The 11,356-nt window shown below is 40.8% G+C and overlaps 1 protein-coding gene across 1 annotated transcript; it reads left to right on the forward strand.

The window, feature by feature from the left end:
- The first annotated feature begins 1,724 nt into the window (after positions 1–1,724).
- gnb2 (guanine nucleotide binding protein (G protein), beta polypeptide 2) lies at positions 1,725–11,256 on the forward strand. The gene is made up of 10 exons (XM_042432192.1): positions 1,725–2,559; positions 4,382–4,461; positions 4,575–4,613; positions 5,038–5,144; positions 6,012–6,075; positions 6,333–6,495; positions 7,767–7,833; positions 7,920–8,121; positions 9,110–9,326; positions 10,045–11,256. Exons 2-10 carry the CDS (start codon positions 4,405–4,407, stop codon positions 10,149–10,151), a joined length of 1,023 nt encoding a protein of 340 aa, XP_042288126.1. The 5' UTR covers positions 1,725–2,559; positions 4,382–4,404; the 3' UTR covers positions 10,152–11,256.
- The last annotated feature ends 100 nt before the right edge of the window (positions 11,257–11,356 follow it).

An 11,356-nucleotide genomic window follows, 5' to 3' on the forward strand; every position in this document is an offset into this window, starting at 1 on the left:
TAGAATCTTTTAAGCAAAAATGCCAATTTGCCAAATTGGCATCGACAACAACTTCTCAAATGTGTATATTTGCTTGTTTTCCATGACAGTAAACGCTATATTTTTGGGTTTGTGACTATTCGTTAGACAAAAAAAGTCATTGAATATGTTGACTTGGGATTCAGGGATTATTATCAGCATTTTTCATTATTTACTGACATTTTATTAGCTGAGAATTCAATTGATTAGAATTTTTTTTAAATTCTTGATAAGAAAATCGTTTGTCAGACCTACTGATTATGAAAATTATTGTTGGTTGCAGCCTTGCAGTGTACACCTATAATGGATTAATAGTACCTTGCCCCAGCTTTTCTGTGCACTTTGATAAAACACAACTTTACAACAAATGAGCAAAATATAATAATTATTATATCTTAAAAACTAGATTTTGACACAGGGTCATTCTTCAAGACCAGGACCAACCATAGACTGTATAAAAATAATGGACGTAGCCACTGTGATATCACCCATTGGTTTGTGGACTCCCTTTTTGAAGCCTCGAGTTTGCCATATTGACTATGTCCATCTTGGATTTTTGGAGTCAGAAGTGACCATATTTGGACAAGAGGGTGGAGCTGACCCTAATGCTAGCTGCTAGCTGCTACCTTGGTTAGCACAGTGCATTTGCAGTCCATGGTTAACTGTGATTATGCTAATGCTAATGCTAATTTCCACTTGTGAAGAACAAACTTAAAACCATTCTGGCTTCTTAGAGGGCCTTTCGGTACAACCTAATGCTGAACAAGACTTTTTTAGGTAACTAAAATGTTACAATTAACTTTCATGGACTGAAAACACACTGACATAGCAACGACTACAGCTATGCCTATACTATGTGAATCTGGGGTTATGCCGTGACTACATTACATAGCCAACGTTAACGCCATTGCAGCGACTTGTCAACACATAATAATACATAATTTACAAAATGAACATCATGCTATATTGAAGAAAACTTGAAACTAGAGACTAATGAGACCGTAAACTCATTAGGAAACTGTTTACTAAGGTAGGCCTAATAAATAAAGTGAGAAGTAGGGTCATTTTCTTATAGACTTCCATACAAACGTACTTCTCTTCGGAGCCAATGGAGTCGCCCCCTGCTGGCCATGAGGGAGAACGCAGGTTTAAGGCACTACCACACTGGCTTTACTTTTTAGACCCAGAGCTACCCGCTTGGGACCAATGCCCAGGAGCATCAAAAGCCCCAGGTTTAGCCTACTCCATATCATTTGAGTCAATATTATTTGATTAATTACAAATGTATTAAAAATGTTAACAGCAGTTGATGAAAGTATCAGTTCAAGTCTTGATGTTCTTGATTTCTTGTGTTCAGATTGACTCTGGGTGATGGTGTAAATTCTGTAATTTTTGTTTTCTGTGTATATAACCAGTGGAGAGGGCGATTATTATTATTTATATCCAAAAGCCCAGTGCCTTGCTCTCACATTCCGTATTGTGCTGCACCCTGCGAAGTATAAAACAATCATTAATTAAAACATTTAATTCTCAGGGACCCCTGAAAGTCCCTGACATGTATCTGTTAACCTCAAACCTCATAGTTTCACCCTCTGAACAGATAAAACTGAGATCATGTCCATGTGAGGAGAAGGATCTCAAACCTGCAGAGTGGTCTGACCAGAGGGGGGTCATGGGATTTACTAGTATTTAAGAGATGGGTGTGGTTGAAACATGCTTCATGGCCCGGATTTGAGGATCCTTCTGCAAGAGCTCACCGCGTGATCTGGCAGCCTGTTTCTGAATGATGATATTCAGAGAGAGAAAAAAAAAACAGGAACCGTGTGGATAACTGACCGAGAGGGCCGTTCATTATACTGGAAGAAAAACACACGCAGTCAGTCTGCTGATGGGTTGATTTCTTGCAGGCAGACACTTTTCTTTTCATCTCATTATTTGTAGCTACATGAGGCACTTTGCAGATTTTACTCAGTAATGCATTGTTGACTGAGGCGGCTGTCCTGATGAAGTGTCGGCAGAGGGAGGAGGAAACCAAAGAGAGGAAGGAAACGAGGATAACGTCACGAAAAGCAGAATCGGAGTAAAACGGACTGAATAGTATCTAATGGACAATCCTTGATGGGCCGAGCCGGGGCTATAATTGTGTTTGTTTACGCCTTTACCGGACAAAGATGCTTTTGTTAACTTGTCGGGCGTGAAAAAAGGCAAAGCATTTCGGAGAAGGAAACGGCTTCACAGCAGCAGCAGCAGCAGCAACAGCAGCAGATTTCATCTTTTTCAGGAGCTCCCACTAAAGCAGAGAAATGGAAATGTGTGTAGCCCTCCTCCGTTTGCCTGTTTACTGAAGGATTTGGAAACAGCCTAATCGTGACACACGGAGATATAAGTGGATTGCCATCATCTCCTCTTGCACCTTATTTTTTTTAATGAGAGAAAAAGACATTAGTTAAATCCTCCACGGGATTTTGGGGACGTTGCTTTCAGTTTTTTTTTTTAAACGGCAGGAAAAAAAAGCAGCAAAATCATCGGGAGAATTAACAGGTAGCCACCCATTATGAAAGGCTGTGACAGCAGCTGTAGGCCGGCCTATAGAGTGTAAGATGGCTGGGTGATGATGTGCCTATTCATGGCATCATTCCGACTAAATTAATTTATCTACATCCGCATTGTCGGAGCTCAGTATCTGAAACAAGATGTGGGCAAGGCCTTCATCAGCCACCCTGTGCTGATCAATATGTGATGTAGCCTGCATTCATGGGGCCTGTCTTCCTATTTGAATACACTGAGAATCTGCAGGCAGTGAAATAAAATCCTTATGAATTGCACCCTTTCAGTCTGGCCTGGACCCGCTTTTCTCTTTACTGCGGCTTTTATTTCAGTGCGGAGCTGTGGGAGCTCCCAGCCCAGGCCTGCATGTTTAAAACCTGGGGGTGGGAGGGGGGGGTGAGCTTGTGCCACACAGTTTCTCTGACATTAACATTTACTAGTGGCTGTAGGCTGCTGTCTGTACTCTCCTCCAGTTGCAGATGTAGCCATGTTGGTGTAGTTACACATCAGATGTGCATTCAGAGGGGTGGGGCCAGTCACACTTTGGCATCTTTGAATTTCTACTCGTGTTAGAAAAGATGCTCTCAAAAGGCCGGTAACCTCCCCTCAGTGTTCAGGTGCTGAGCACATGCTTTATTCTGCTTCCCTCATCTTCCTCATCATCATCCTGTCTGCTGCTATAGGCCATACATCCCTGCAGGTGGAGACTTTGTGATATAAAGCAAAAATATTTCAAAAGGTCAAAATTGCCCGTGTTTGTGTGTGTGTGTGTGTGTGTGTGTGTGTGTGTGTGTGTGTGTGTGTGTGTGTGTGTGTGTGTTTCTCACATACAAGTGTACAAATATGCTTATGATGCTCACAGGCAACAAACAGCATCTGAGCATCTGGCTGGACTCATCCAGGCCTGATCTCTGATGCATCACCCCCCTCAGCTCCTCATTGGCTAAATGAGCAGCTGTGCCAGGAGACCAAGACCCATGATGCACCCCTTTTGGCTTCCATTAGTGCCGTGTGATCCATCTGGTCGCAGGTCCCTCCAGGGAACAGTGACCTACTGTAGCTAATTTCTCTTCCTTGCAGTGTGTACTGTAGATGCATGTCTGCTATGGAGCATTATTGTGAATTTGAATGGCTGCACAAATGCAAATATACACGGCTCCCTGTTCTCCCTGATTGGGAAGCTGTGTGGATTTGTAACTGTGCTCCTGTCAGGAACAGGAAACGCCGCTTCCTACTGAAAGCGTGATGTGATGTACAGTGTGTGTGACCCCAGCTGGCCCACTGCAAAAGGATTCTAGTTTAGGAAATGAGACTGCAGCTATTCCTGGACATATTTGCCTGGTATGTTTATTATAAGGAACCACAGTGCCTCAGATGACAGGGGAGCCATTAAGATGACTGTGTCCAGCTTTATACTCACCCTGTGTGTGCACAGTGTAACAGGTTTGCTCGGCTTTTGAGGGAGTGTTCGCTCAGTATCTGCTGCCTGGTAGCGATGCTGGCTGCTCCATAGCAGCTTAGTCATTACAGATTATTCCCCTCAGTTAAACCAGGCATAAACAGATTACAGGGTTTTTTCTCACTGTGTGGATTTAGTAAATTTAGAGATTAAAATGTGTGTTTTTATTTTTAATTATTTTATTTTTTTGCCCAAATCAGGGACAAACAGTAATTTAAGTAAATTATTTTACTTGATTCATTTTTAATGAAATTTGACCCCTGGATTACTGGGACTAAATAATATATATCGGCAGACATTTTTATTAATTTTGAGATTTTGAGAGTCTGATATTTAAAGTTCTTCCCAAACATACAGGTGACAGCTCGGACAAATCCAAAATGAGTGAGCTGGAGCAGCTTCGCCAGGAGGCCGAGCAGCTAAGGAACCAGATAAGAGTACGTTAAATGTTTTTGGAGATCAGTTTTTACCTTACCTAGCTTTACTTGATACTGTATGTTTATTTATTGTAATGTATTTTTTAATCATCCTGTGATTCCATGTCTTACAGGATGCCAGGAAAGCATGTGGAGATTCAACCTTGACACAGGTAAGAGCCACTGAATGTCCCCGATGGTAAGAGATGTGTAGATTCTCCAAAGACCTGAGAGTTGTTTGGTTCACACAAAAATCAGAGCAGCCACTTGAAATCTTTTTATATATCAAATCTTGTATCGTGTGAAAAAAAATCCAGCCCCATTAACCTTAAAGCTGTATGAATTTGTGACTTCTTCTCATTTTTTAACACATAGTTGGGACCATGGTGCTCATGGTCTTGTGCTGTGCTGAGCTTTATACATTATTTTAATACAATCATTCAGAAATTAAATTTTACATGTACATTCATTAATATCATGAAATATTAACTGTTTAGTCTTAAGTGTCAGAACTTTACATCACAGACAGTTATGAATAAAAAAAGTGAATTTACCCACAGCTAACTCTTTGGTTAACATATCCTCACTATAACCTAGATAACCGCTGGTCTGGATCCTGTGGGGCGGATTCAGATGCGGACGAGACGCACCCTGCGGGGCCACCTCGCTAAGATCTACGCAATGCACTGGGGGTCAGACTCAAGGTGAGACTATAGTGTAAAAAACATTTTCTGTTTTTGATGTAATGGCATTGATTGTGATTAAAGACTTTTACTTTACTGGTTCTGCACATTATTTAAATGTCTTTTCACCTGAAGTGGCTCAATAGAAAAGGGACATTTTGAACTGGCCAATAAACAGACAGCAGGAAAATACATTATACTTCAGCATAATGGAGCGATGATGTGACGACATGTTAACATGGTCTGAGTTGTCAAACCAACGTAGCATCAGGTTTAGGCCTGTGTAAACAGATGCAGCCCCCACTAGAAGAAAAATTAAATAAAAATATAATTTTTGGTATATAAAATAAGTTTATTGTCTGGAAATAGCTTCTAACCAACCATCCATGTTGGTTCCAAGAGTCCAGCTGTGTTTAAATCATTTGCTGGCTTCAGGATTCACTGTATGGTCTCCTGCCTCGCCAACTGAGCTTAAGTGAGAAACGTTTCACTTTCACTTTAAAATAGTTTTTGAAATAACCGACCAACCAGCCAACAGAGAGACCTGATTATCTGCACCTTGAACTCATAGTTATTGTGTCATCTCCATGTTTTCAACAGCAGGGAGCCAAATCATCCAAAAGTGTCTTTTGGAGCACAAATAGCAAGAAAGCTGCAGTTATATCCACATGTGCATACACTCTGAAATATTTGGTAAAACTTCAGTTTCAGATTTCCCTTTTTTTAAAAAAAAAAACTTTCTGTCTGTATGCTTGATAGATCAGTGACTGTGGAAAAATGGGATGTTTGTTTCAAATAAGGTTCAACTATCAATTAATCAGAAAATGAACACTTCGCCTAACTGGATGCTCCTCACTGGATGAAATGCTTGAACATTTGTCTCCACAGGCTTCTGGTTAGTGCCTCTCAAGATGGAAAACTGATCGTCTGGGACAGCTACACCACTAACAAGGTAAAGTCTGCAAAATAATTCTTCCCATCAGGTCATCAACTGGATAAAGAGTCACACTTGGCCTCCGTCCGAACTAGAAGTGAAAGTGGAGTGAAGTCTTCCTCTTGTAGGAGTGTGGCTGAGTCATAACAGCTTCCTTAGAACCACTGCTATGACTTATTATAACATTTCCAGCAGCATTTGATTTTTTTATGCTCTTATTAAGGGTTTGCACTTGGTTTCTTCCAAAAGTTACATGTCCCCATGTACCCTCCTAGATACACGCCATCCCCCTGCGCTCCTCCTGGGTGATGACCTGTGCGTACGCCCCCTCTGGAAACTACGTAGCCTGCGGAGGCCTTGACAACATCTGCTCCATCTATTGCTTGAAGACGCGTGAGGGCAACGTCAGGGTCAGCAGGGAACTACCTGGCCACACAGGTGAGAGAATGTTGTGCTCTCATTCATCTTGTTTGCGTTCAACTCTTCCTGTGAATGTCAAACTGATGAGACGAGCGCGCAGCGGTGCCCTGCCTCGTGGGAAAGCTCCGGTCCCAAACCGCTCAACAATGAAGATTTCATTTACATGGTTAATTAATCGCAGGGCAGCACTGTCGTAATGAGCTGAGACATCAGCTCCTGCCTGTGAGATTTGTGACACTGTAGCGACTTAAGTTCTGTATGTTATTAGATCTTCAACACAGTTTGTCTATTGTTTTTGACAGTATTATGACATGCATCAGATTGTGTGTTTGGCTCAACAGATGTGTAGATTTCTGTTTTATTGGAAAAAAGCAGAGTGTCCGCACACTGGATTATAATTCCCAAAGTCTCCTTGATGAAGACCTGATGGGGTCAAAATGTTGCCTTCACTTCAGGAGCTGTGCGAATACTCTACTTTTTCCTTCATTTCATTTATTGTTCTGCGTCTGACCTAAAAATATAGTATGGGATGTTCACACACAGTCTCTCTGCTTGTAGATTTCTGTTTTAGTCAAAACAATTTAATTGGAATTCCATGCAATTACACAAAATGTATTTATCGGTGTAACTTTTTTCTTGCAAATGGGTACAAATATACTACATTAACAATCTGTGAAGGACACAGAACAATGATGATGAATCCAGTAAAATACATTATTAGTAGATGTTGATTAGAAATCGTATTTTTGGTGTGAAACAAATAAGATTTAGATTTGGGCTGCAAATTAATATCTCTCTTTCCAAAATCCCTTTATTTCCTTCTCCCTCACTTTAACAGCTTCAGTTTGATTTTCTCACTAAAATCTCTCTAAACTGTGTCTTCTTGCTGTTCAGCTGTAAAAATCCAGGTTATATACAATCCGCCCTACTTTACTGGGGTCGAATGCAGCCTGTGTGGGGTTAAAAAAATAATTGAATCTATAAATAATCTCCTAAAACGATGCTAGAATTGACCATCAATCAAAGATAAGGTTTTAAAGGCCAGAGCTATTTGTAGTAAAGATGAAAATATGTAAAATATAATAAAGTATCGGGTCTCTTTCAAGGAAACTGTTATTTTAAGTAGAGTCAGTGCATTAATACAACAGATATTTACATACAGTAGCAACAAGCAAACATGTTAACCAATAATTTATTATCTAAATTGATATAAATATATAAATGTATATAATGTGCTTGTGTGTGTATTTCACAACAGAGACTCATCCAAACACTTTCTGTTCTCTCAGGTTACCTGTCATGTTGCCGTTTCATTGATGACAATCAAATCATCACAAGTTCAGGAGACACCACATGGTGAGTCACACTGATCAAAACGTGCAGAGAAAACGTTTTTTTTCCTGAGCTGGTCGCCGTCTAACTCTGCACATGTTCTATTCCAGTGCACTGTGGGACATCGAGACGAGTCAGCAGACCACGGTTTTCTCGGGCCACAGCGGCGACGTCATGAGCCTGTCCCTGTCGCCTGACCTCCGCACCTTCGTATCAGGAGCCTGTGACGCCTCGGTCAAACTGTGGGACATCAGGGACAGCATGTGCAGACAGACCTTCACAGGCCATGAGTCGGACATCAACGCCATCTGTGTGAGTGTGCTGAGGGCGCGAGCGGCCTTGTAACCAAACTATAAGTTGTTAAATATGTATCTTCATTCATCGTATGTTTTTATTTGGGATCGATGACAGTTTCAATGGGGCAGGAGAACTAATCAGTGAACAAAAACAGCTGTATAATGTCTGCTGAAGCTCTGGAGGAGCTTTGTCGAGTCTTAAAAAATTACTCTGATGATGTCATCAGGGTCATCTCAGCCTGGGCTTAAAGACTTTATGGCGAACAACTTATTAAGTGTGGCACGGTGTTTGAAAGATGTAGGCATTTACAGTCCTAGGCAGGGGGGATCTAATGAAAGATGCTGCATTATGAGAGTTGCATTATGGGAAGTGTAGGATCCAGTGTTTTTGTTGCCTGAACTATACTAGACACTAAAAGTCTGGATATCTTGGCCTCTACTGCATTAATTCTGACCATTATTTATTTAATCTTATTGAAATCCCTAAACGTTGTAAACGAGTCCTAATAAATAGAAAAATATATATATATATTAAAGTAAACTGTCTATTGACAAATTCCAAATAACAGGCATTAATATCTGCCCCAGCAGAGGCTTAGAGTGATGGTCCTTTGTACTGTCTAATACATTATCAACACAGCAGCTCCAGGATTTGTCTTCGTGACGTCACACACTGTCTTGTCTCCAGCTTTGGGAAGGATTTAAACTGGGAGCACACTAGAGGATTAACAAGATTATCAATTAACACCATATATGGACATCCTGACCATTAGGAGATGACCTCCAGTTGGAGTCTGGACTGGTGCACCCTACAGGTTATCTGATGGTGTGACGACAGGTGGACGGATTAAAACATGACCACCATATTTTAATACTAATCATCTTGTGAGGATGTTTTCCCCTCTTGTTAACAGTATCCTGATATAGAATAGTGTACTTTAATATATTTTTATAGTACTCCACACTTCCTGCCTATCATCCATCTTCTTTTACTTCCTCTTCAGTTCTTTCCCAACGGCAGCGCCTTCGCCACAGGCTCTGATGACGCCACCTGCAGGCTGTTTGACCTGCGTGCAGACCAGGAGCTCAGCCTCTACTGCCATGACAACATCATCTGTGGCATCACCTCCGTGGCTTTCTCACGCTCCGGCCGTTTGCTGCTGGCTGGCTACGATGACTTTAACTGCAACATCTGGGACGCCATGAAGGGAGACAGAGCAGGTGGGTGGAACAGACGAGAGAAAACAGCTGGTACTAGTGAGATGTTAATGAGCAGTTCTAAAAAGGTTCAACCTGAAGCTGCAGTGAGGATTATTTTCATTATGGAGCTACTTTAGTGAGACATCAGCAGTCTTTTGTAGTTTTGTTCTCTTTTGGCTACAGGTTGATGATTGCTGGGTTGTATTTTTGCACTTTATACACTTTCACCATCAACAAACTTCTATACACGGGTCATAATAGTCCTTATTATCATCATATTGTAACATCTGAGCTTCAGCTGCCATGTTTCACTCAAAAAACTAATAAAAAAAAGAGCATTTGAATCAAAAAATTGAGGAATAGAAGTGAGTGTCTTAGTTTTGGTGGCTCTATCCCAAGTTGTTTTTGTTAGAGTTTCTGGGGAAAATACCAAAGACATACTTCAAGAGTTTGGACTGAAACCAGTGATGATTAAACCATTTAGTAGTTAAGTTTACATATGATTCATTGTTGGGAAACTAGAGCTTTAATTCACACGTTCCTCTTCCAGTCACATTTCCGTGTTCACAGCCTTATTTTGTGAAACATTTAAATCTTTGGTCAAACCGCTGAGTTAAAGTGGTGATAAACACAAGGTTGCTGTGTTCTGTGTGGGTTTTAAGAAGTTTCAGCTCAGTCTCGAGCGCAAAACATTTTGCAGTAACAAGTCTTCTTTTGTTCGTCTTCGTGCCTCCTGCAGGAGTCCTGGCCGGCCATGACAATCGTGTGAGCTGTCTGGGTGTGACGGATGACGGCATGGCGGTGAGCACCGGGTCCTGGGACAGCTTCCTTAAGATCTGGAACTGACTGGTTTCATGAGCCATGCACATAAACGGCAAACACACACATACATCCAACACACACCGCTCACATCTTGGGACATAGTTTGCACCCTGTATTCACACTGTATGTAAGATTCAACAGACAAACTGCAACATTGTACTGTACATAATATATAGTATGACTTAGAGTTTACACACACACACACACACACATCCCACTGTATGCAGGACAAGACAACACAAGACGTGAACACATTCCCACACTACCTAAAGCTGATTTAAGTGCACGGCAGCACATACACACACACACACACAAACACACATACACACACATATATTTATAATCTGTAAAATGTCAAAATGTGACCAAAAACAGTTGAATCTACAGCTTCTTCTACAAATAAAAAACACAAATGCCACTATTACCTGAAGCCTTTTAACACACACGTAACGCACTCTCATTTACACGCACACACACACACTTTTTTTCCCCTGAGAGACACCGCTCCTCGAGTTAAGCAGGGGAGAAGACGTTATTGGACAATTCTGTCTTTGTTTACACTGAAGTCCAAAATGCACTTCAGACAAATGTTTCTGTACTATTTTTGTCTCAGTACCACATGTATCTCAGCGATGGTTATGTGAAGGAGGATCAGTGGTGGGAGAGAATCATGTGAGTCCATAAACACTGAAGGAAAAAAATAATAATACTGACTGACTACAGACAGGACAGACTGATGATCGACGGAGTTCGAGGAAAATACCAACTTTTATTTTCATCTGGCTGGAAACATGCCACCATGTAGTCACTGTTTTTATAGCTATGTACCCCCCAAAATACAGTACATGTGTTCTGCAGGTTTTCTTTAATTATTTTATTTTTTACACTTATTTTCTTCATGTTCTCCCTGTGTGCCTCAGATACACTTTAAGGATTATTAATAGAGAATATTGATACAGTTTAAATTAACTCAAAAAAGATCTGAGATTCAGAAGGTGGCTGAAAAACGAAAGCATTATAAGACACATCTTAATAAAGCAGGAGCCAGTATTCCTACTTTGACTTTGTCATTGTGTTATCTGGACATTATGATGGTATAATTGTACATAATATTAATAAATAATAGCCTCTCCTGCCAGTTATTGTGGTTTCTTTTTTTTCTTTTTTTTACCGCACTGTGTCTAAAACAATGGGATGTAGGATTGTCAAATTGAAAAGAGGGTTGCTTT

Source organism: Thunnus maccoyii, chromosome 13, assembly GCF_910596095.1.
Source record: "Thunnus maccoyii chromosome 13, fThuMac1.1, whole genome shotgun sequence".
Classification (NCBI taxonomy): Eukaryota; Metazoa; Chordata; class Actinopteri; order Scombriformes; family Scombridae; genus Thunnus; species Thunnus maccoyii.

Bases quoted from the DNA above. Each gene is read 5' to 3' on its own strand.
- gnb2 (XM_042432192.1), top strand. From the start codon at position 4,405: ATGAGTGAGCTGGAGCAGCTTCGCCAGGAGGCCGAGCAGCTAAGGAAC. The intron at 8,122-9,109 runs GTGAGTGTGCTG...CTTCCTCTTCAG, and splicing joins CGGACATCAACGCCATCTGT to TTCTTTCCCAACGGCAGCGC. The intron at 9,327-10,044 runs GTGGGTGGAACA...TGCCTCCTGCAG, and splicing joins CATGAAGGGAGACAGAGCAG to GAGTCCTGGCCGGCCATGAC.